At 39.7% G+C, this 26,921-nt stretch overlaps 1 protein-coding gene across 1 annotated transcript in view; it reads right to left on the bottom strand.

Moving 5' to 3' along the window:
- Window positions 1-270: 270 nt before the first annotated feature.
- Window positions 271-26,921, bottom strand: part of GYPA (glycophorin A (MNS blood group)) — a 34,287-nt gene continuing 7,636 nt past the window's right edge. Inside the window, exons 2-6 of the mRNA XM_062199068.1 lie at window positions 19,399-19,485; window positions 9,045-9,083; window positions 6,547-6,632; window positions 4,974-5,016; window positions 271-660 (exon numbers count right to left, since the gene is read on the bottom strand). Of these exons, the coding sequence (XP_062055052.1) occupies window positions 653-660; window positions 4,974-5,016; window positions 6,547-6,632; window positions 9,045-9,083; window positions 19,399-19,485 (263 nt within the window). The 3' untranslated portion in view covers window positions 271-652. The remainder of the gene's footprint in view (window positions 661-4,973; window positions 5,017-6,546; window positions 6,633-9,044; window positions 9,084-19,398; window positions 19,486-26,921) is intronic.

Below are 26,921 nucleotides of genomic sequence, written 5' to 3'. Positions count from 1 at the left end.
GAAACAAAATGTATCAGTCAGTGCACTGAGGGAGTTAATGTTCCACTTTCACACAAGTTATTTTAAGTAGGTCATTTGTATATATGTTACATATCACTTTTAAATGGGAATAACACTTTGTATTGACTTGTGCACTAAATAATGACTGTGACTATATATATAATGGCATTTCCAAGCACAAGTTTTATTAGTGTGAACAGAATATTATCATTAGTGTAAAACCACATCTTGCCTGTTCAACAACTAAGAGAATGAGTGACAGGACTTCAGTATCCCCTGAATTTATTTAAACAGTGAAAAGGTGTTACAAGCCCTTCACTTGATAGTGCCATGATTAAAAACAATAGTATAGAATAAGAATGAATTCCAGCAAAATTTTGGGCCTGAATTTCCAATAATTTGATTATAAAATTTACAATAACACAAAAACATGCAAGAAAATTTTTTTATCTTGAAATATTAATGACTGGAGATTTTTTTCATGTTTGAGTCACTGGGAGTTGTGATGTAAAAGCTGCATTCTAAAATTGTACAAGTTAGGAGCTACATGATACTAAAATGTCCAATTCATATGTTCATTTTTCACTTCACTGAAGTCATGTCTCCTTTGAGTTTTTCCAAAACTTTGACTGCATGAGCAGATTTCCATTGATTAATTTCCTGTAGGGTTAAAATGGGAAAAGAAATACAATGTGATATAATTATATGTAAAAACAGCAAGAAATTATTGCACAAAATAAATCTCAGGCTTTGCCATTCCCACAGAGCTACTCTTGAACATAATTGATAGAAAATGAAATGAAGGTCCTTAGAGATTAGCTCTGCTGGAGTTTTATGTAAAGAAAGATACAGATTTTTTTTTTTTCAAGAAAATCAATTCTAAAAGCCTTAGGCAAGGAACAGATATAATTGCTGTGCTCCTAGTTTCTAAATGAGAAGCTAACAGAGAACTTGTATAGGGGCAGAATATAGTGTGCAAACAACAAATAACTGATTAGAATTACATCTGCAGGTTGGAATTTAGGTAAGCTCCCAAGTCTGTCAGATCTCTTTTAGGAATCATTTTTTTTTCCTTTTTGTTCTCTTCAAGGACAACTCTTCATAGAAACTTACTCTAAATTCCTCTCAGATTCTAGTACTGGAATGGAGGACACGAGCAGATCAAACCCCATGAGACCTCTTAGCCTTCTTGGTTGGAAAGCTGGATTCATGCTGCTCCCAGAGAGCCAGGGAAGGGCTGGGGGGAGCCTTGGCTTCTGTGGAAGCAGAGCATCATCTGGTGTTTTCTCTTTGGGTAGCACAGGAAGTGGGCATCCCAAACGTTCTTCCATGGCTGGTAGATGACTCAGATTCACTCATTCTCATTTCTCACCAAGCGCAAATCATGTGCAGTTTCAAGGAGGTTAAAGCAATTCATAATTATTCCCTAACATCTTTAGTTCTTGTTGAAATAACACAGTCACTCTACCGTCTTATGACTTTAGCTTGTAAATTCTTTTACAGCTATAGTCTATAAAGTAGAGCTAAAGCATTTTTAACAGTTCTGTGTTTTCTGATATTTCTTGTGAGATGGGGTCAGATTTTATAACCCATTTCATTAACTTACTAAGATATGGTTAATAACTTCATTTGCACAAATATAGGGAAATCAAATGAGTCTAAAATTTGGTTCATCTGCCTTTCCCATACATTTGAGATAGAGAGACAACCAGAGCATTAATCCTGCCAATGTGGAAATACATGCAGTTTTGGGGGTGTGCCATATTTTATCATCTTCTAGGCATTTGTCTACATTGCCCTTCTGTTAGGTCTGCTTTACCCTGTGTAACGTCCATCTGTCCTTTAAGATTGATCCCATGTGATTTTAATTCTTGAAGTCTTGGCCACCTGTCTCAGTCCCTATTGGATGCTGTGGCCTCCACTAGCTTAGAACTTGTTCATTGCAAATAAGCCAGGTGCAGAAACAAATACCACATGTTCGCATTTTACACAAGTTAAAAACTTTATCTCATGGAAGTAGAGTGTAGAAGAATAGTCATTAGAGCCTTGTAAGAGTAAGGGGAATTGAGGCTAGGAGATCAGATAAGGGTGCAAAATTACAGTAATGTAGGAGGAACAAATTCTAGGGTTATATAGCACAGCTGGGTGACTATAATTTATTATATATTTTAAAATGAAATAGAGAGGAATTTGAAGGTTCACAACACAAAGAAATGATTGTTTAAGTAGATAGAAATGTTAATTATCTTGATTTGATCAATACACATTGTATATATGCATTGAATTCTCATACAGTACCCCATAAGTATGCACCATTACTATGTATTCACTAATATGCTCACCATTGTGACCCCATTCTGTTTCCTTTATTAGACCCTAGGTTTCCAGAGGATAGAGGTCCATGCTGATAGACTTAATTTAAATGCCAGGCCCAATCCACAGTAAGTCTTGCAGAAATACTTGCATTTAACTAAATTACAAGTATATTTTATTACATGATAGGGTGTTAAACTGTCACCAAATGTTGTGCACAACTCACAAAGAAGCTCAAGATTATATGAAAAAAAAAGTCAGAGGAAATGATAAAATGATAATTTTTTCACCAGAATTAATAAGTAGCTAACACTGTACAGAAATTCAGGTAACAAAAAAACGAGTTTAGGTGGTAGTTCCTCCATTTAAAAAAACTGTATTGGGAGCTTGTGTTGTGATGTAAAGGGTTGGGCTGCCGCCTGCATCCTATATGGGCACATGCTTGAGTCCTGGCTGCTCCACTTCAGATTCAGCTCCCTGCTCATGTGCCTGGGAAAGCAGCAGATGATGGTCAACTCTCTCTCCCTCTAACTCTGCCTTTCAAATAAATAAAACAAATCTTTTAGAAAAAAACTGCTTCAAAACATTTTTTATTGAGGCAGAGTTAGATTAAATGAATACTTTACAGATATTGTTCCAGTTGCAAGTCTGCCAAGGTAAGTTTAGTAAATGAAATGAACCTGGTATAGGACTAAAAATTTTGTTGATTTAAGTGTTTGCAGATTAGGTCTAATCCTTCTGGATGATAATTATGGCTAAATAATAATTCATTTTACATAGTAAGGACATCCTAAAACTAAGAAATTTAAGAACACAAAGGATTATATGATGTAGCAATTCCTGCAAGTTAAATGTGTAAATGTTGTAGACCTTAAAAACTCTCTATTTCATATGGTTGCCAAGTTTAGAAAGGCTAGCAAATTCTTTAAAGATAGATGCTTGGTCCAGAGTTAAGACTGGAATCTGAGACTTTCTAGGACCACAGATCCACCATTATTTTTGGTAATGGGAAAATTTTCTGCTGCTATTGCACAAGGAGAAACAGATCCTTTTTGTTTGAACATTAAAAGTCATTACATAAACTTGTTCCTGGTGGACATCTCCCAAAATAGACATCCCATGAGAGTTATGCTTCAAGCAGTTTACTGGGAACTATACATTCTCCTAACGAGTTTATGCAGGGGCCAAAATGAATGAAATAATTCAATTGGCTATATATTTAGACAAGCAGTAGAGGCAGCAGGCACTACTCAGATATTTTTTAAAAGATTTATTTTATTTATTTGAAAGACAGTTACAGAGGGAGGTAGAGACAGAGAGCGATCTTCCATCTGCTGGTTCACTCCCCAGATGGCCACAACGGCTAGAGCTGAGCCAATTTGGAGCCAGGATCCAGGAGTTTCTTCCAGGTCTCCCATGTGGGTGCAGCGGCCCAAGGACTTGAGCCATCCTCCACTGCTTTCCCAGGCACATTAGTAGGGAGCTGGGTTGGAAATGGAGCAGCCGGGACTCTCACCAGTGCACATATGGGAAGCTGGTACTAAAGGCCTGGGATTTAACCCACTGTGCCATAGCACCGGCCCCACTACTCAGCTCTAATAAATTACTCTCATGCTTGTGTGCAGGCTGTCATCACTGTTCAGTGTTTATATTTTTTTCCCAAGACAAGACTAACATCTGAATTTTCTAAAATGTAAAAACTGTTTTATTCAGTGTTAGAAATAAATGCTTTTCTTTAAAAACATGTGGATCAGTACTGTTCTGGGGGAGCAACATGCACCTATGATCTTCCACATGTTGTTATCTACCTGGGAGTGGAAGTGAAAGCAGGGGGCAAATAACTGGACAGTGTGCGGCGGGTCATTGGGAATGGAGCCTACGAGACTTCCAACAGCTAACAAGCGTGAACACTTGCTGTAGCCAAGAACTATTTTCAATGCTTTAGCTCATTTAATTCTCAGTAAATTCCTTGAGGCTGAGGTCAACATTATCTCCATATTAAAACAGACTCAGTATCTTGTTTGAGATTACAGCCAATAAATGTTGGATCATGGATTTGATTCAAGGTCAGGATCCACATCTGAGGTTATTATACTATACCCACTGCAGGATATCCCACACATGTTAACTCTGTGGCTTGGGAACTATGAAATACACTTGGTTTTCACTTTTCTACTACTTCCTCTGATGCTTCTTCTTTTTTAGGTATTTTGTGCCTAACAGAGGATATCACCATGTATCAAATACTAAAATATCAAATATTAAAATGTATCAAATACATTTTAAAAAACCAATCTTGGGGCCAACATTGTGGTGTAGCAGGTAAAGCTGCCGCCCAAGATGCCAGCATCCCATATGGGCCCTTGCCATCCACATGAGAGATCTGGAAGAAGTTATTGGCTCTTGGCTTCAGCCTGGTGCACCCCAGCCATTGTGACCATTTGGGGGTATAAATCAGAGGATACAAGCTCTCTCTCTCTCTCTCTCTCTAACTCTGCCTTTTGAATAAATAAATCTTTCCTATTTTTTAAAAAAGACAATCGTATAGAAATAACATTGATAAAATAGAATATAAATGAATCTTAATCAGTTACCCTTTTCCCCAACTAATTTCTTTCTCTTCCCCAAAGACAAAAAACAATACAAATATTAACACTAACCTGGAATTTCTGCTTCAACAGAATTTAAAGGCACGTTTGCACCCTGTGAGAAGGAAAGTTGTATGTCAAATAAGTTTTTCTATGAATAAAAAAATATTAATACTACAATTTTCTAAACTTCAGACATTAAAATTAAAATGCTTCAGATTAAAATATCTTTTTATATTTCTTTTCTTTTCATTGAAATTCACTTTGAAAATTTTGTAATAAGTTCCTCTTTCATAATATTTATAAATATTGATTTAAACTGTATTGGCATTTATGAATATTATTTGGTATTTTAAAAGGTGAAATATTACCTCATAAAGTGAGATATTTCTCTTCCAGAAATGAATAGCAAAAGTAGAAATAAAAGTAAAGAGGGTGTGATCTTTCACTTGTGTTGACCATGACCAAATTCTTTTGTACATATAAAGGAAATTCTCCAAAATTGTCAACTATTTTTTTCTTTGACTTTTTCAGGTCTTAGAACATTGCCCAAGAGAGAACACAACTCCATCTGACATATACACTCAAACATAAGGAGATGAGTTTTCTTGAATATTTATACTTCAGGCAAGAGAACACAACCTATATTCAAGTCCTTACAAAATCTCTCATACAGCACCAGGCGTTCTCAAGTAAAGCAGTTTCCCTAGCTAACAAATAATTGAAGTTATAACTCTGATTACACATCTATGTGGAATGATAAATACCAGTCATAGGTTTGAGCAATTGTAGAAGTCACCTGACAGATGGAGTTAAAAAAGAAAGGAGGAATACAAATCATGTGGATTTACTCCTTCTTGTTATGGTTAAACCATCACAATGTTGGTACCCTTCTAGATTATTTTAAAAAACAGATATAGAGGTTATGGTCAAGAGACTAAGAGTAATGAACAAATGAAAATGCACCTGTACCAATCTTACATGACCAAGTATTAGAATGTAGGATTGCAGAGCCAGTGGCAGCACCACAAATACACAAACACATGATGAATTTTAAACACATTAGAAGATTCTTAGAGTAAAGCCATGTGCTTTAGAAAGCTGTGTCATGTGGATTTAAAAACAGTTTTAGTGATAAAAACTATTCTGCGAATTCAAGAGTGAAATTAGAATATTTTTTTCAGGAAATGTAAGAATGGAAAAAATCAAAAGTTGTACACATATGTAAATATGTCATATTATTTTAAATATTCTTGTCCACACATTCAATAAATACTGTAAGTAGAAATTTTTTTTTGAGTATGCAGCCTTTTATTTATTTTCTTCATATTCCGAGGTTGTAAGTAGAAATTTGGCTATTTCATCTATGTTCATTACATTACACTAAATTGTGTTAGAACTTTGGAAAATCTTTCATTGGGAAAACAGGACATAGATTTCTATCTGGAAATTCCCTTAAATTAGAAAAATGTAAAAGAAAAAAAATTCTGTTAATGTAATTCAGTGCCTTCTATGTGTCCAGTTGAGAAAGCTAGAGTTTTATACACTTTTCTTTCTCTTTGAGTTTTATTGAGCTCAGAGCAATAAACATTCCCAGCATAGTTCACATTAATACTGACAGAAAAATTAAAAACTGAATTCTCACCTTTGTCAGTAGGCTAATACAATAAGAAATAAGGAGGATAACTCCAACGATACCAGCAATCACCCCAAAAATAATAGGTATTATCACTGTGACAGAAAAAGAGAGAAAGGAATTTAAAACCTGTGAAATAAATTACCACATAACAACTGAAAAATAAGCAGATGATCTAAAGACACTACAACCTTGCCTTTTCCTAGAAAATACATTAATATTGTTTATTTCTGTCTAATTTTCTACTCAAAAATTGTTTTTTCATAGTAATTTGTGGGAAACTGGAACTTTGAGTGACAATTTTTTTTTGTCCCAAGCTTCACAACTACTCCAGCACAGAACCCAGAGCTGAAAGTTCCATTTCTGTGTCTAGTATTGTTTATATGTTTAAACATAAGAGCTATGTGAACTTCTACTTTGATATGAGAAAATCACAAATTCTTCTAGTTTGAACATTATGAAATAAAATAATATCTTAATGTATAACAGGGTACCAGATGAATTGTAGGATCAGAAGTTTGGCAGAAAAACTGGTGCTACCAGTTTATAAATGAGTAAATGAGGTTAAGGTACTTAATCTAGGTTGGACAACCAGGGTACAATTGTGAGAATAATCCTGGTCACCTATATTCTATGCTTATGTTCCTTCTGCAGTATTCATATGCACAGTCACTAATATAGGCACTAAAATTATTTTTCATATCTGGAAATGAAGCAATTTAAATCAATTAAGTTAGAGGAACTCCCCCATACACACAATTTTGTGTGGTGATTTCAAGTGAAGTAAATAGAAACTAGGATTAGATATACAGGTAAACAGCACATTTATGTGCTAATTTGTCAGTCATACTATTGACAATAATAAATAAATACCTTTTTTAAAAAGATTATTTATTTTGAAAATCAGATTTATAGAGAGGAGGGAGAGAGAAAGAAAGAATCTTCCATCTGCTGGTTCACTTCCCAGATGGCCCCAGTGGCCAGCTCTGGGCCAGGCAGAAGCCAGAAACTTCACCCAGGTCTTCCACATTAGTAGCAGGGGCCCAAACACTTGACCCATCTTCTGCTGCTTTCCCAGGTGCATTAGCAAGGAACTGGATCTGAGAGTGGAGCAGCAGGGATATGTACCAGTGCCCCTTTGGGATGTGATTGTCGCAAGTGGTGGTTTTATGCACTGTACCACAATTCTAGCCCCTAAATAGTTTTTTAAAAGTAGCCTTTCCTCTCTCTGATATTGCCAAGCCTTCTTAAGCATTTAGTTTTAATGTATGAGACAGCAATGCAGTCCTACAATTCATTCTTTCCCTGTGTGAGATATGGACACAGACCAACTGTGAAGAGTTAGAAAGGGAGAATAGTAGCTGGGCACATAAGTAACTAAAGCCAGATCTACAGTGGCATCTAAGTGAGAGGAGTGACATTCCCAGTTACAGGGGAGGTTGTGGTGATATCCCCAAAGTGGTAACCTGTGGCCATAAGTGAGTCAGAATTGAGATGTGAGTGGTATGCATTAATTTTTTAAAACATGATATCAACTACTTAGATGATTGTAAGCTCCTAGATTTCTGTACAGTAGGAATGAAGGAAACTGTTTTATAAGCTTTGAAGAGCTTTCTAAAGTACTTATGATCAATTAGAAAGCTAAAAAAAAACTAACTTAAGAGAAAAATTATTATCAAATAACATATCATTGTTTCCAAAATGTTTAGAAAATAAGAAATGCAGGGCTGGCTCTGTGGCGTAGCAGGTAAAGCCGCTGCCTGCAATGCTAGTATCGCATGTGAGCACTGCTTTGAGTCAAATCTGCACCACTTCCAATCCAGCTCTCTGCTATGGCCTGGGAAGGCAGTACAAGATAGTCCAAGTCCTTGGGCATCTGCACCCACATGGGAGCCTTGGAAGAAGCTCCTGGCTCCTGGCTTTGGATCGGCGCAGCTCCAGACATTGCAGCCATTTGGGGAGTGAACCAACGGAAGAAAGACGTTTCTCTCTGTCTCTCCCTTTCATTGTCTGTAACTCTCTCAAATAAAATCTTAAAAAAAAAAAGAAAAAAAAGAAATGCAAATTTTACAATCTGATGTGACAAAAATTAGCAATTCTCTTTTAAAATTGTCACTCTCAGGGCAGACAATTTGGCACAGAATGAGTTCCAGCTCTCCTGTTTCTGATCCAGCTTCCTGCTAGGGTATCTGGGAAGGCAGCAGAAGATAGCTCAAGTACCTGTGTCCCTGCCCTCTCATGGGAGACTAGGATGGAGTTTCTGGCTCCTGGCATTAGACTGTTCCAACCCTCTCTACTGTGAGCATTTGGAGAATGGACTAGAAGATAAATCTCTTTTTCTGTCTCTCCCTCACATTCTCTATCACTGTGCCTTTCAAATAAATAACTAGGTGAATAAATAAATAAATCATTTTTAAAAATAGACACTCCCTATGTTCCTAGGCATTTAAATAACAATTCATATTTAAGGTGGAATGATTATAATTCCATAATAAATATTAGCATACCTGGTTCTGACAAAGCATGATTATATTGTTGTCTTGTTGCTGAAAGATAAAATTTCAAAACAAATCAGAATATATAGGTAAATCTAAAAAAGTCATTTTTCAATTAGACTGTTTAGAGGTTTTCACTTTTCAACCAAATTTGAGAGTTATTGGTCAATTTTCCACATTTAGCTAGGAAAAATTATGAAGCAAAGTGTTAGTCTTACCAGCAGCAATTCTAGGAATCTACTTTTAATTACCCAACAATTGTTCATGTGTGAGAAATTGGCAAACATCTCATTAACTAAGGGGAAAGGAATGAGAAAATATTGGAAGAATCATTATTTGACTTCTACCAGAAGCAGTGAATTTTTTTAAAATGTCAAAACAGTCAAAAGAAAGGAGACAGGTTCCCCATCACGCCACACAGACTCCAGCCCAACACAAAGAAGGGTTGATGGCTGTCTCGTTCCAGATTTATGCCAGAGCTACTGTGTGAATGTAAACCTTATTGTGCCTCCTTCAAGCTTCTGCCAGTTGTCCCCCCAATTTTCCTCTCTGTAGAAGTCTCTAGGGTGGTTGCCTTCATGTTCCACCTGAGCTCACCTCCCTCCTCAGTCCACATCTTAGATTTCTCTCTCTCTTTGTCTGCACATGCCATTTTACATCTCAAAGCCCTCTTAATACTAGGGCCACATAGTGTTCTTGAATTTAATTAGCATAAATTTCATATCACACTATATTATATAATAAGGCCAAGGACTTAGTTATGTTTTGTCATTCTCTAGGAGTTAGAGATAAAGATCAACAGAGCTTGACACTCAATGATTATAGTTCATATATGATTAGTATATACTCTAGTAAATGACCAATGTTGTGGTTCGTAATTAGTTGCAGTGGGTACATGTGATTAGTACATATGGGCTCATCCTGCACGGCCTGCACCACCGGGGAGAGTAGGGCGATGGTGTTCTTCCACAAGAAGCACCAGGCTTCTGTGAACATGTCCGCTTTATTAACCACCAAGCAGAGGGCAGGCAGAGGGAGCCTAACTAATTGAGGGCAATACTAATTCCATAGGTTGAAATGATATTGGCACTGCTATGCTTGCCCAATCAGCTTGAAAATCACGGAGCTAGGGTGGCTTTCCAGGCGGCCTGGCCACACCTGGAAGCAGTTTACCTGGTTGCTGGGGGGTGGGGAGAAATGTGCCCAGGGCTCCCGCTGCCTGCCAGCAGCCATGCTAGGGGGTCTCTCCCAGGGGACACAATGCGCCATGCCCTCTCAAGCAATTGCATGGTCAGGGCAGGCAACCTCACAGGATCAACCACAAGTACATACCGTAACATATAGACAATGCCTGTAGTTAGGATGAGGAGTCCTCAAAAAGTTCATGAAAATAAATACAATGAAAAAACTAGGCATGGATTTAAAAAATTTTTGAATCAAACTAAACCCATATTTTAATTCTATTTTCTATGAATTTTTGGAAGTACCTATATTTAAAGGGCTTGGGAAAAACAGGTGGAGTTTCAGTCATGAGGGTGCCCCGGACTTGCTATGGGTTCTCATGAGGATGAAATTAGGTCACACATGTAAATGCTCAGTGCAATGCCCCACCATGCAGTCATCATTTACAGGATTTGGGGCATGTAGCCCTTCAGTGCTTTCCAGTATCACACCATCAGGTTGGCTTCACTTGGAAATCATTTGAAAGTGAAGTTGTCTAACTGGACCCAGGAGCTTAATAATTAATTCTAATTTCCCTAATTTCATCCCAATTTCCCTCCCTTGGCTTTTGTTCTACTTAAAACCCATTGCCTCCGTGGGTCTCTGTGCATTTGCACAATGTTCTATTAGCTTGTGGTCCTGTGGTCTCTCTAAGTCTTCTTTCAGGTTGTATTTTAAATCTGGGGTATCCTTCTTGAACCCCACATAGAGAAGACCCCACCCTATCCACTGTAAAGCCATCTTCTCCCTAGAAAAATAATGAGAGGACGTGAACACTCTCTGACCATGCTGATCTCAGCACACAGCTTGGCTTACAGATATCATCTATGAGGGACTGATGCTATGTCAGGCTCTGAGTTAGCACTCATGCGTGCATCTTCCTACTCAATCTTTAGAGAAACACTGCAAGGCAAGGATTACTGGTCCCACTTTGAAATTAAGACAAGGAGTTCATCCCTGGGTCAGTAGTGGGACAGGACCAGCCCAGCCCTGAGCCCATCTGGATTTTCCCACTGGTCCTCCTCATCCATCACTGCATTATGGGATCCCTTCATCAGGTCCCCCTTTCATTCATTCCTTCTGTGCTCCCTTAGATTGTTTTGTTTTCCTTAACCATAGGATTATTTCTGTGAGATAGCTCAGAAGTGAGAATTGTCCTGCAGTAGGGACTGTCAACTCAGCTTCCATTTCTTGTTTGTCACAGTGTCCCTGCAATGGCAGGTCCCATTCAATACAGTGGTGTTCAAAAGGGACTCCAGAGGAACCATACAAAAATAAAAACAAACCTGGCTTTTCTTCAGAACCATCGCCATTTCTACTTTCTGTTTCATTATGAGCCTTGTAGGGTATCCCAGGCACTGTGGAACATGACATGTAAAAGCTTAAGTTGAGAGAGGGATCAGGGATGAGGTGACTGAGTGGACCACGAAGCATACACAAAGACAAACTTACCCCACATCCCTCCCAGTGGCAGCTCCAGAACTCTACATCACAAGGACTTATAGACCACACCCACCTCAGTCACTGTGAGGACTGGGTTTGTTACAGACATGCCTGGGTGTGTGTGCATGCACCTGAGCCTGTCAGGTCATACAATAGAGTGCGAGGCACACAATCAGTGTGGTGCACATATCAGCTATTACTATTCTCATTCTTATGAAAGGGTAACTTGGAGCTGCACTTGGGAAATCGTCTGAGATAAAGACAGATGGAAACTCATTAGACTGCACAAGGACTAAAGTTCTGGCTAGACCTGCCTGTCACCGTCTCTGATGAACAAACCTATTTACCCAATAGAAACTAAAACAAAAATAAAACACCATCAATTCTACTTTCTCCAAGATCCCTGAAGGGTGAATCTTTTCTCAAGTTCCCTGCTCATATTTCTTTTTTTTTAAATTTATTTTTATTTATTGAAAGCCAGAGTTATACAGAGAGAGGAGAGGCAGAGAGAGAGAGAGAGAGAGAGAGAGAGAGATTGATTGAGAGTTCTTCCATCTGGTTATTCACTCCCCAATTGGCAGCAATGGTCGGAGCTGCGCTGATCCGAAGCCAGAAGCCTGGAGCTTCTTCCAGGTCTCCCATACACATGCAGGGGCCCAAGGACTTGGGTCATCTTCTACTGCTCTCCCAGGCCATAGCAGAGAGCTGGATTGAAAGTAGAACAGCCGGGACTAGAACCGGCGGCCATATGGGATGCCGGCGCTTCAGGCCAGGGCATTAACCCGTTGGGTCACAATGCCAGCCCCATCATATTTCTTTTCATTCATTCAATAGCAGCATTGCAGCATTGTAATGGAATTGCATGGAATGTTGGCTCCAGTCCAGGATGACTGGCCAGGATACAGTGAACCAAGTGATGTAGCAGGTTTTAGTTACTGTCTACTCTGGTGTAAATATATAACTATGGTAACCTGAAGACAGAATGTGAGTTCTAGCACTGTCTTTTCAAATCTCACTAAATGAAGTACAAGTCATTTTTATAATTGAACAATAGTTTATTTTAAAATTAATTTTATACATTTACATTCATAAGCTTTACAAACGAGGCACGATTTTCTGTTGCAAAAGTAATATAGATATGGTGCACACTGTGGCTCAGTGATTCATCCACTGCCTACAGTGCCAACATCCCATATGGGCATTGCTTGTATCTCAGCTGCTCCACTTCTGATCCACTTCTAATGTGCTTGGAAAGCAATGGAAGATGATCCAAGTCCTTGGGACCTGGCAGCCACATGGAGACCTGGATGTAGCTCTTGTCTCCTGGCTTTTGCCTGGCCCAAACCCAGCTCATGTGGCCATTTGCTGAGTAAACCAGCAGTTGGAAGATCAATCTCTCTCTCTTTTCCTTCCCTCCACTTTGTAACTCTGACTTTCAAGTAAATAAAATAAATCCTTTTTTGTAAAACAGTAATATGGATTCAACAAAGATAATTTATGAAACACAAGAAAGCTCAAAGAACTATACAAATTTCATCTATATTCAAACTATCCAATGTTAAACACTAGACACATTCTGGTGTATAGCCATCTGAACTTTCAGCTAGTATATCTAAATGTGGGATCATTATAATTAAATGTGTCTGAATCTGTAGTAATATTTAGAAGATGAGTTTCTTGTTTAATATACTACATACATTCCTGGGTTGTCAAATGTTCTCTGCTCATATTTCCTTGGCTGCATAGTATTCTGCTGCATGATTGTGCTGTAGGTATCCTCCCCTGAGCTTTCATGTTATTTTCTACTCCTCTGGGGGTCATCAACCATTTTGAGGTACAGGTCAGGTTGGGGGCATTGCAAGGTCTGCGTAGCTACAGTGGGAGATTGAGAGGGAGAGGAATAGAGAAATGGGTGAAAAGGCAGGGGGAAAGGCTGAAGAAGCAGAGAACACCCAGCATCGTGGGCCCTGTTATAGAACTTGAGCTTTATCCTTAGGGAAGTGGAAAGACTAAAGAACTTGAGCCACATTCTCACTGGGGAAGGTCACTGTCAGTCGTGGAGAGGATGGCACAGGAAAAGAGCGCGCACTGCAAGCTCTGCATCAGAGGACCCCACCTTGTGTCCCAGAGTGGCTCAGATAAGCAGGTGCTTGACCAACAAGCCACTCCTCCCTGCACAGCCCTTATCACATCTTGACATTGCCTTTGGCAGAGAAGGGCTGGAACCAGAAAGCTTTAAGGGTAAGAAAATGTAGCAATTTATAAAAAATTATAGCCAAGACCCTACAGCAGGATGTAACATCTCTAACAACTGGCACTGTATAGCTTTTACTTTTAAAAAGTCAGAAGCGTGGACAATATTTTTAAATTCATATGAAAAATATGTGCAACATTTTGGTTTTAAAACAAGAAAATGCTTCAGGAGGGAGAGCCCTTTCAGATAAGCGTTGAACCTTTTTAAAAAATTCTTTGCAGAATCATTTATACTAGAGAAAGTCCAGAAATGATCTAAAATATTAGTTTCTAGAAAACTAGCTACATCAACTGTGGTACAAGTCAGTGCAGCGTGGTACTTGCTGGTGTCCGGAAAAAAACTCTGGGAATATGCTCTTGATTCCTCCCAGTTTCTCACTTCCCACCCAATGAATATCAGGAGTAAATCCTTCAAATATGTTTAGAATCTGACTGGTTCTCATTATTGCCACAGCTACAACCTGACCTCAGGCCTGCATCACATTTCTTGCAGACATTTGCCATTGTCTTTCACCACATCTCCCTGTTTTCATCTCCTCCCTTCTAGCTATGGTGGCATCCTTGCTGCTCCGTGAGCCTATTAGTTGCGTTCCTCCCTCAGGGCCTTTGTATCTACTGTTCCTGATGCCTGTAATTCTCTTTTCTACCATGATCTGGTAGCTCCTTAACTTTATCCAAACACCTTTAATCCTGTAGTAACCAGGTAGATCTGCTTCTTTTGCAACAGCTATTTCTTACAGGAAAGAAACATTTCATAAGCATTTTGATATGAAGAAGTAAAAGCTGAAACTCCAGAAATAAAAACATTAAGTTTACAGAGTAAGATTTATACACTGACAATAATATTAAAATTTGTCCCAAGTTAGACCATGGTGTCAACCTTCGTCTATACAACTCCCTGCCTTGCTTCTATAAAGCTCGAAGCTATTATCAGAACCTGAGCATTTCTAACATTAAAGGAAGCACAATGTGTACAGGAACAAAGGCCTTGAGATGATTTCCAAAACTGGCACACACTTTGCCCGAGTTCCATCTGAGCAAGTTCTGTTGTGTTTGTACCCTTAGAAAAACCTGATTGGCTGCCAAATTGATTTGAGACCCACTATGCCACTTGCACTCTTGCCAATAGCCTGTTTTAATTCTTCAGATATAGCTGCTTTGATACAATTTCTTTTAATAGCTACTTAAGTCAACACCATGAGGAAATAGATATATAAATGTCCTAAAATGTATTTGATAAAACGTGCTTTCAACGTCATTCCCTCAACAATTGAGTAATGATAGCTGACCAATAAGAAGCATTTTAGACAAATTTTTCTCTTTTATTGCCTGAAAGAAAAGGAATAACTTTGTTAGCATTTCGATAGGAATGAACACCTGCGCTTGCTTACTGGTAAGAGGAGGGCACAGACACTAGTTGCTGAATGTGTGGAGTTACAGAATAGTGCAGCTTGAAAGAACAATTCTGGGCCGGCGCCGCGGCTCACTAGGCTAATCCTCCGCCTTGCGGCGCCGGCACACCGGGTTCTAGTCCCGGTCGGGGCACCGATCCTGTCCCGGTTGCCCCTCTTCCAGGCCAGCTCTCTGCTGTGGCCAGGGAGTGCAGTGGAGGATGGCCCAAGTCCTTGGGCCCTGCACCCCATGGGAGACCAGGAGAAGCACCTGGCTCCTACCATCGGATCAGCGCGGTGCGCTGGCCGCAGCGCGCCTACCGCGGCGGCCATTGGAGGGTGAACCAATGGCAAAGGAAGACCTTTCTCTCTGTCTCTCTCTCACTGTCCACGCTGCCTGTCAAAAAAAAAAAAAAAAAAAAAAAAAGAACAACAATTCTGGTCACAAAAATAAGCTTTTGTGGTTTCTAATATTTAATTAAGACTTCTCCTGTCATTCCAATATAAATTAACCTGGGACAATTTAAAATAATGTTATCAATAGCTTCAAATTAAATGAATCTGTACTTGGTTGGATTATTTACCCAAAAGGAGAATCAAGATCAATATCATTTTATACAGCCTCCTTGTGGAATTCAAAGTAAGGAAACCAAAATTGTCCAACATGCCCCCCCCCCCAATCATCAAAAAAATTCAAGGTAAGGAAACCAAAATCTTCCAACATGCCCCCCCCCCCAGCAATCATCCAGAATATCCAAAAACTGTTAGCAAGAGCCCACATGTCTACCTGCCTCCCCATGTTCCCAACACCCTAATCAGCCAATAGAAGCTTGTGAACATCTTAAGTTCTGCAAGGTTGTGCAATATCTGCAGAAAAGTAAATTCTGAACACAACTTTTTACCCTAGCATCTATACTTTGGTGAACTGTATAGAAAAGTTTCAAGCAAATCCGCAACAATTCAACAGCAAACACAGTTTGCCTAACCCTTTTAGAGACTGGCAGATGTGAAGGATCTCTCCTGCTTTTTTGTATTGTTTTACGCTCTGGGCCACTAGCCTTCTATAGGTAAATCAGCTTTCAAAAATATTTTGCCTCATTCCCAGATTAAATACTAACTCAAATATTTTACCATTGAACTCAGAATTTCCATAAGCTACAGGACTATTTTACAGAACATTGAATTCAATTTCCTGACTTTACAGGTAATCTTTGATGTCATAAAAAAATTGAGCAGATTAACACAGCTGATTCTCATATTATTCCCAATCTTCCCTCTCCTCCTACCCACTTCCTCTCCAACCAGATCTCAATGCCTGGTTGAATCTTTATCAACAAGATTTCTTTGATATAGCATATTGGTCAGTGAGCAGTTGTATGCAAAAAAGGACAACTAAAGTCCTTGAGATTCCTGGACATTGTAAGAGTTAAACTTTTTAATAATAATCACATAATCTTCATTTTGATTTTCATACCAATTTATTGTACTAATTGATTATACCTCTTATCCTCAGTTTTCTCTTGCTATAGCTACTAAGAGAAACTTGTTTATGGAAGTCATTTTCTTCACCTCTTCAAGCCAGGACACAGCCAGACTTAACCTGAAACATTCCACTTCTCTCCAAGTGCAGCATATTTATCTTTTGGTATGGGAGAAGATAAGGCCAGCATCTGGCTACCCAGGAACAATGGGCCTTGTGCCAACCCTGCACATTCCTTAGTTACACAGGATTCTGAAAACGTTATTCAAGTCCTTACTTTAAGCCTCCTTGCAGACAGTTGCTGGCTGGACCTGGAAGGAAGAGTAGTTTCAGATGGAGATGAGGGTTGGGAAGTAAGATGAAGAAATGGCTGGGTTGACAAATGGAGGAAGGAGAGTGTTATGTGCATATACGTGGAGTTGGGGGGGGGGGGGGGATAATCACCAGGCTAGGCTTTGCAGACCTCAGAGACTGGCACAAAATAAAATTAAAAGATAGGTTTGGTCAGATTCACAAGGCCCTGAACTGCCAATTTACTTTTTTTTTTCTTTAAGATCCTAGGCACTGCTACGGCATTGACTGTGATACTTTATAAAAAATACTATACACCGGCCGGCGCCGTGGCTCAATAGGTTAATCCTCCACCTTGCAGCGTCGGCACACCAGGTTCTAGTCCCGGTCAGGGCACCAATCCTGTCCCGGTTGCCCCTCTTCCAGGCCAGCTCTCTGCTGTGGCCCGGGAGTGCAGTGGAGGATGGCCCAAGTGCTTGGGCCCTGCACCCGCATGGGAGACCAGGAGAAGCACCTGGCTCCTGGCTTCAGATCAGTGCGGTGCCAAGAATACATTAGGGCTGCAATTGGGAATAGAGGAGACACCTATAGCTATCTACTCTTTGCTCCATCCACTGGACCACATGGCTTTCCTAAACGACTGAAGTTTCTAATGTGAAATGTTATTAACAAGAAGGTAAGTAAAATGTGATATTGGACAAATATCCTACACTTTTGCTGTATGCAGAACTTCCTGTAGCTGAGCTGATGTCTTCATGTGATAAAGTCAACTCCTGCAGCCACTGGCTGGGTTTTGGCTTCCTCCTGATGTGTAGTTGCTAAAAGTCTTATCTTGCAAAGCAAAAGTTTGTAAGGAAACACCTTGTGTATGAAATGCCTTGAGTAGTTACCAAGTACGAATGCTGAATTTTCCAAGTGTGACTAGAATTGTGCTTGTTTTCTCATTCTCTAGAAGTTAGATATAAAGATTAACAGGGCTTGACTTCTGTTTCTTTCTGGCATTCAATGATTGCAGTTCATTTAAGATAAGCATATACTCTAGTAAATGATCAATGGCTGTAGTTCGTACATAATTACAGTGAGTACATGTGGATAGTACATACTATAATATATAGTCAATACTTGTGGATAGTATGAGGAAACTTCAAAAAGCTCATGAAAATGAATACAATGAAAAAACTAGGATTGGATTTCAAAAATTTTTGCATCAAAATAAAGCCATATTTTAATTCTATTTTCTATGAATTTTTGGAAGTACCCTCAATTAAAGAACTTGGGGAAAAAAAAAAAAACAGGTGGAATTTCAGTCATGAGGATGCCCCGGACTTGCTATGGGTTCTCATGAGGATGAAATTAGGTCACACATGTAAATGCTCAGTGCAATGCCCCACCATGCAGTCATCATTTACAGGATTTGGGGCATGTAGCCCTTCAGTGCTTTCCAGTATCACACCATCAGGTTGGCTTCACTTGGAAATCATTTGGAAGTGAAGTTGTCTATCTGGACCCAGGAGCTTAATAATTACTTCTAATTTCCCTAATTTCATCCCAATTTCCCTCCCTTGGCTTTTGTTCTACTTAAAACCCATTGCCTCCGTGGGTCTCTGTGCATTTGCACAATGTTCTATTAGCTTGTGGTCCTGTGGCCTCTCTAAGTCTTCTTTCAGGTTGTATTTTAAATCTGGGGTATCCTTCTTGAACCCCACATAGAGAAGACCCCACCCTATCCACTGTAAAGCCATCTTCTCCCTAGAAAAATAATGAGAGGACGTGAACACTCTCTGACCATGCTGATCTCAGCACACAGCTTGGCTTACAGATATCATCTATGAGGGACTGATGCTATGTCAGGCTCTGAGTTAGCACTCATGCGTGCATCTTCCTACTCAATCTTTAGAGAAACACTGCAAGGCAAGGATTACTGGTCCCACTTTGAAATTAAGACAAGGAGTTCATCCCTGGGTCAGTAGCGGGACAGGACCAGCCCAGCCCTGAGCCCATCTGGATTTTCCCACTGGTCCTCCTCATCCATCACTGCATTATGGGATCCCTTCATCAGGTCCCCCTTTCATTCATTCCTTCTGTGCTCCCTTAGATTGTTTTGTTTTCCTTAACCATAGGATTATTTCTGTGAGATAGCTCAGAAGTGAGAATTGTCCTGCAGTAGGGACTGTCAACTCAGCTTCCATTTCTTGTTTGTCACAGTGTCCCTGCAATGGCAGGTCCCATTTAATGCAGTGGTGTTCAAAAGGGACTCCAGAGAAACCATACAAAAATAAAAACAAACCTGGCTTTTCTTCAGAACCATCGCCATTTCCACTTTCTGTTTCATCGAGAGCCTTGACAGGTGTTCTGAGCTGTGTGGAAACAACACCTGTAAAAACAAAAGTTGAGCAAGGGATCAGGGATGAGGTGACTGAGTGGACCACGAAGCATACACAAAGACAAACTTACCCCACATCCCTCCCAGTGGCAGCTCCAGAACTCTACATCACAAGGACTTATAGACCACACCCACCTCAGTCACTGTGAGGACTGGGTTTGTTACAGACATGCCTGGGTGTGTGTGCATGCACCTGAGCCTGTCAGGTCATACAATAGAGTGCGAGGCACACAATCAGTGTGGCGCACATATCGGCTATTACTATTCTCATTCTTATGAAAGGGTAACTTGGAGCTGCACTTGGGAAATCGTCTGAGATAAAGACAGATGGAAACTCATTAGACTGCACAAGGACTAAAGTTCTGCCTAGACCTGCCTGTCACCGTCTCTGATGAACAAACCTATTTACCCAATAGAAACTAAAACAAAAATAAAACACCATCAATTCTACTTTCTCCAAGATCCCTGAAGGGGGAATCTTTTCTCAAGTTCCCTGCTCATATTTCTTTTCATTCATTCAATAGCAGCATTGCATTGTAATGGAATTGCATAGAATGTTGGCTCCAGTCCAGGATGACTGGCCAGGATACAGTGAACCAAGTGATGTAGCAGGTTTTAGTTACTGTCTGCTCTGGTGTAAATATATAACCATGGTAACCTGAAGACAGAATGTGAGTTCTAGCACTGTCTTTTCAAATCTCACTAAATGAAGTACAGGTCATTTTTATAATTGAACAATAGTTTATTTTAAAATTAATTTTATACATTTACATTCTTAAGCTTTACAAATGAGGCAAGATTTTCTGTTGCAAAGTAATATAGATATGGTGCACACTGTGGCTCAGTGATTCATCCACTGCCTGCAGTGCCAACCTCCCATATGGGCATTGCTGTATCTCAGCTGCTCCACTTCTGATCCAGCTCCCTGCTAATGTGCTTGGAAAGCAATGGAAGATGATCCAAGTCCTTGGGACCTGGCAGCCACATGGAGACCTGGATGTAGCTCCGGGTTCTTGGCTTTTGCCTGGCCCAGCTCTAGTTATTGTGGCCATTTGCTGAGTAAACCAGCAGTTGGAAGATCAATCTCTCTCTCTTTTCCTTCCCTCCACTTTGTAACTCTGACTTTCAAATAAATAAAATAAATCCTTTTTTTGTAAAATAGAAATATGGATTCAACAAAAATAACTTATGAAACACAAGAAAGTTCAATGAACTATACAAATTTTGCCTATAACCAAATTACTGAAAGTTAAACACTGGACACATTCTGGTGTATAGCCATCTGAAGTTTCAGCTATTATATCTTAATATGGGATCATTATAATTAAATAAGTCTGGATATTTAGTAACATGTAGAAGATGAATTTCCTGTTTAATATACTAAATACATTCCAAGGTTGTCAAATATTCTTCTCCGCCCTGATTTCTTTTTTTAAAGATTTATTTGTTTATTTGAAAGAGCTACACAGAGAGAGAAAGAGAGGCAGAAAGAGAGAGGGGGGCCCTCCCTCTGCTGGTTCACTTCCCAATTGGCCGCAATGGCTGAAGCTGTACCGATCCAGATTGGATTTTCAATGGCTGCATAGTATTCTGCTGCATGAATGTGCTGTAGGTATCCTCCCCTGAGCTTTCATGTTATTTTCTACTCCTCTGGGGGTCATCAACTGTTTTGAGGTACAGGTCAGGTTGGGGGCATTGCAAGGTCTGCATAGCTACAGTGGGAGATTGAGAGGGAGAGGAATAGAGAAATGGGTGAAAAGGCAGGGGGAAAGGCTGAAGAAGCAGAGAACACCCAGCATCGTGGGCCCTGTTATAGAACTTGAGCTTTATCCTTAGGGAAGTGGAAAGACTAAAGAACTTGAGCCACATTCTCACTGGGGAAGGTCACTGTCAGTCGTGGAGAGGATGGCACAGGAAAAGAGCGCGCGCCGCAAGCTCTGCATCAGAGGATCCCACCTTGTGTCCCAGAGTGGCCCAGATAAGCAGGTGCTTTACCAACAAGCCACTCCTCCCTGCACAGCCCTTATCACATCTTGACATTGCCTTTGGCAGAGAAGGGCTGGAACCAGAAAGCTTTAAGGGTAAGAAAATGTAGCAATTTTTCTAGTCCCGCTGCTCCTCTTCTGATCCAACTCTCTGCTATGGCCTGGGAAAGCAGTGGAAGATGGCCCAACTTCTTGGGCCCCTGCACCCACGTGGAAGACCCGGAGGAGGCTCCTGGCTTCAGATCGGCTCAGCTCCAGCTGTTGCGGCCATCTGGGGAATGAACCAGCGGATGGAAGATCTCTCTCCCTCTCTCTCTCTCTGTAACTCTGTCTTTCAAATAAATAATAAAAATAAATCTTTAAAAAAAAGTTCATTAAAAAAAAAGAAAATGTAGCAATTTATATTAAAAAAAAAACATAGCAAAGAGCCTACAGTGTGATGTAACATCTCTAACAACTGGCACTGTAAAGCATTTACTTTTAAAAAGTCAGAAACGTGGAAAATATTTTTAAATTCATAATACAAATATGTGTAACATTTTGGTTTTAAAATGAGAAAATGTTTTATGAGGGAGAGCTCATTCTGATAAGTTTTGAACTTTTTTTAAAGACCATTTTCATCAGTCAAGGAGATGGGGTGAATTGTAGGCCCAGAATGTATTAGGGATACAATTGGGAATAATGGAGACCCCCTCCTAGCTCTCTACTATTTGCTCCATCCACTGGACCTCATGGCTTTCCTAAACAATTGATGTTTCTAATGTGAAATGTTATTAACAAGAAAGTAAATAAAATGTGATATTGGACAAATATCGTACACTTTTGCTATATGCAAAACTTTCTTTAGCTGAGCTACTGTCTTGATGTGATAAAGTCAACTCCTGCAGTCACTTGTTGGGTTTTTGGTTCCCTCCTGGCTTGTAGTTGCTAAAAGTCTTATCTTGCAGAAGCAAAAGTTTACAAGGATACATCCTGCATGTGAAATGCCATGAGTAGTTTCCAAGAGAGAACACTGAATTTCTGAAGTGTTATGATTTACTGGCATTGTGATAGCCATGAAAACCCATGGATACATTTTTTTTGTGAAAGTTTTGCACAACTAATTTATGGAAAAACAGAGACAGAAACGTATCCACTCATGTCCTACTTTATGCCTTTTCTGCGCAATCTAATTGTCTTGTACAGAATGTAGGTAAAAATGGGAATTTTTCCTGTGCCAAAAGATGTTTGAAGAAGTTAATTGCCAGGAAGTAATATTTTAAAGGGGGGCATTCAGTTTTGTTCTTGAACCAAAGCATTGACAAAATCAGCTGGATCAAGTTTTAATAATATAGCCATACATTTTTATTTTCGGGAAGGATTTTATTAAGCCAAAGCAGCTAATGACAATTTAGAAAAACTGAACCTTCTCGAGGACAAAGTGTTTCATGTGATAATATTTGGGTCCAGAATGTTGGATAACTCTCACTCGTTTTTGTTAGAATTCTCTAGTCAATAGTTCTTAAAGGAGAGCACAACCTATTGACTGGTGCTATGAGTCAATCAGGTGTCAAATGCAAGGATCAGTTTCTGCTCCTCTGCGGATAGGCACACATCACTGTGCACCTACTGGTCACACTCTTACCTCTCCCAACTGGAGAGACATCCATTCTGTACCTGATGAGAGCCTCAAAGGTGTAGTGGTCCACGGGGGCAGGAGCTTCCCTCCGGGTCCCCTGAAACTCAGTGTTCTCCACTGAGCTTTTAGCCATCCTCACTGTCCCAAACCATGGCAGAGGCAGTAGTGGTAGACAAAGAAATCAGTCTATAGCCTCAGCTAATGCACCTTCTTCCATCTAGGCAGACAGAAATCCAGGGACAGTTCTGTCTTCTGTTCCAGTGAGAAAAGAAGTTGGAGTTCTAGTCCTGGCTTTGACACCAAATGGTTGGGGAATCTGAATCAGTCACGGAATTTATCTAAGCTTCAATCTCACCTCTAACATGACACTAATAAAACACATGTCTTAAAGGTACTTCACCATTTCAAAATCCTAGAAATATGTATGTTCATGATGATAATATTCACAGCTAACACTAGTCACTTACTATATTTCAGACACCATTTCTTTCCATTTTCAATATATTTGATAGCAGGCCTATTATTATATATTAAGTATTATTTATAGAGGAGAAAAACAAAAATCAGAAACATTGCTTCAACTACCCCAGGTCCTGTAGCTGTTAAGGGGCAGAGTTGGATTTTGAATTCAGGTTTAATTGCACAAGTTTCTGTCAAGGTCTACCACGATCTTATGCAGAATAAAAAGAATGAGTGCACCAGTAAGTTTCTTTACCAGTAGATTACATATTCACTAATTTACAATGCAACTTCAAGCAGGCTCTCACTTTGAACAAATCAAAGAAAGTGGTATATCAGTGTTAGCTGTTATTATTCATAACATAATTAGAAATAATCCTAATTTACTATATATAAATCTAGAGGCGATTCCTATGGTCTGAAGGTGTCCCACAAAATTCTAGTATTGAAACTTTATCATCAATGTAATAGCACTAGGAAATGGAGGATGCTAACTGACAAGTCATGAAAACAAATCCTCATGGAAAAGATTAGGGCCCTACAAAAGGGCTTGAGGGCACGAGCTGATTCCCTTCTATCGCTTCTATCACCTGAGGACACAGTGTTCTTCCCCCATAGATGACAGAGCAACAAGGCACCATTTGGGAAGCAGAGGGCAGCCCTCACCAGTCATTCATCCTGCCACAGTCTTGATCTTAGTCTTCCCATCTTCCAGAACCGTGTTTTACTGTTTATAAACTACCTAGTTGCAGGTAATTTGTTGCAGCAGCACAAACAAATTAAGGCGTGGACACACCAAAGCTGAGTTGATTCAAGTAGCTAATTATAGAACTTTTTTCACTAGAAACAAAGATGACATGTTCTTTTTCAGTGCTTACATATAGTAATTTGGATTACAAAGAAATATTTAATAAATAATCCAAAGTAGAGATTATATAGATCATAGTCTTAGAAAAAGCAGATATTTGACGTACTGGTTAAGAAGACCGCATCCCATATCAGAGAGCCTGAGTTCAATTCCTGTGTCCTGCTCCTGATTCCAGCTTCCTGCCAATGCAGATCCTGGGAGACAGCAGGTGGTGGCTCGAGTGGTTGGGTCCATGCCACTCACGCAGAAATCTGGATTGAGTTCCTGGCTAATGGCTTCAATCCAGCCTAGACCCAGCCTTTACAAACGTTTGGGAAGTGAATCAGCGGAGGGACACTCTCTCTTCCTTTATCTTTCTCTCTCTCTCTGGCTCTGTCTCTCAAGCAAATGGAAAAAAAAATTTAGGTTAAGAAAAAAATTAAGAAAGAACCTTTCTGAAATAGCTTCAGAAACCAATAGTAAACATAGGACACCATTGCAAGAATATTCTACAATGGCCTAATATTTATATTAGGATGGAAAGGATATTCTTATATAGAATATAGAATAACTTCTCATTTCAACTTATTAAAAGTTAAAAATACAATTATATTAGCACAGATTAGAAGATTAACAGAGGTTCCTAAATAAAATGAAAGCTTAAATAGTATTCTTATTATGCTTCGGGCAACAGATTTTTTTTCATAATAACTTTTAGGAAATTCTATATTAAAATTATATCTCTTAGCTGGTGCCACTGCTCACTAGGCTAATCCTCCACCTTGCGGCACCGGCACACCGGGTTCTAGTCCCGTTCGGGGCACCGGATTCTGTCCTGGTTGCCCCTCTTCCAGGCCAGCTCTCTGCTGTGGCCAGGGAGTGCAGTGGAGGATGGCCCAAGTGCTTGGGCCCTGCACCCCATGGGAGACCAGGAGAAGCCCCTGGCTCCTGCCATCGGATCAGCGCGGTGCACCGGCCGCAGTGCGCCAACCGCGGCGGCCATTGGAGGGTGAACCAACGGCAAAGGAAGACCTTTCTCTCTGTCTCTCTCTCACTGTCCACTCTGCCTGTCAAAAAAAAAATTATATCTCTTAATTCATAAGAATCAACATTCAACATATAAACTATGATACAGAAAAGTTTTTTTTTAGAATGATTTATTTATTTATTTTTATTTGGGAGGCACACAGAAAGAGAGAGAGACAGAGACAGAGACAAAGAACTCCCATCTGCTCACTCACTCTGCAAATGCCTGCAACAGCTTCCAATTGGAGGCAGGAACTGAATCTCAGCCTCTCCCATGAATGGCAGGGATTCAACTTCTTGCGCCATCACTACTGCCTCCTAGGGTCTACCCTGGGCAGAACGCTGGAATCAGAAGCAGAGCTGAGACTCAACCCAGGCATCCGATAAAGGGATGCAAATGCCCCATTCCTGTATCTTAACTACTAGAACAAACAACCATCCCAGAAAGGTATTTTACAGAATTCAATGTCTTTCTTTGATAAAATTTCTTAGTTTAGGACAGAGGGAAATTTCTTAACATGATAAAGATTATTTACTGAAAGTTACAAACACAATTAATGGTATAACATTCACATTACAGACTTAAAAGAGAGTGCTAATTACCATCATTATTATAAAATAGCATTGCTTTAGAAGGTTTAACAAATTCAATAAAAAAACAAAAGTCTTGACTCTAATGGGTCTTCTCTGTACTTAAGATTATAATAGTGGGGCCTTTACCTTGTACTGCAGGCATCCCGTATGGGCACCGCTTTGAGACCTGGCAGCTCCACTTCCTACCCAGCTCCCTGCTAACATGCCTGGGAAAGCAGCAGAAGATGGCCAAAATCCTGGAGTCCCTGCATCCATGTGGGAGACCTGGAAGAAGCTCCTGGCTTCTGGTTTCAGATTAGCCCAGTTCTGGTCTTTGTGGCCACTGAGGAGTAAACCACTGGATGGAAAACCTCTCTTCTCTCTCTCTCTCTCTCTCTCTCTCTCTCTCTCTGCCTCTGCCTCTCTGTAACTCTGCTTTCAAATAAATAAATAAATCTTTTTAAAAAATATTATAATAGCTTACTCACTGTGGCTTTTGGAAATTTACTTTAAGTTGGTAAAATAATGAGTCAAAGTATTATTCATCTTTGTGACTAAGTTTTTGGTGCGACCTTAGATTCAGGTTCCCTCACTTGCCCTATGCTGTCCAGTCCTAACTCTATTACTTGAAATGAGTGAATTCTATTGCATACAAATGATTTCTTAATAAAACTGTCAAAAATAGAGACATGGTTTACATTCACTAATAATCAAGGAAATAAGAACAGAAACACAAATACAAATACATCCTATCTTTCACTTATCACTATGACAAAGGTGAAAAGGCTTCAAACAGACAAACTGACAAGAGGGTACAGAGAAAGTCACTCTCAAACATTGACTTCTGGGTGTATAAATTTATAACTTTTCTGAAAGCAAATTTGATGCTACTGGTCGAAATCTTTAAAATGTACATCCC

This window comes from Lepus europaeus, chromosome 8, assembly GCF_033115175.1.
Source record: "Lepus europaeus isolate LE1 chromosome 8, mLepTim1.pri, whole genome shotgun sequence".
NCBI lineage: Eukaryota > Metazoa > Chordata > Mammalia > Lagomorpha > Leporidae > Lepus > Lepus europaeus.
The sequence above is the reverse complement of the archived record's forward strand: the minus strand, read 5'-3'. Positions and strand labels throughout refer to the sequence as shown.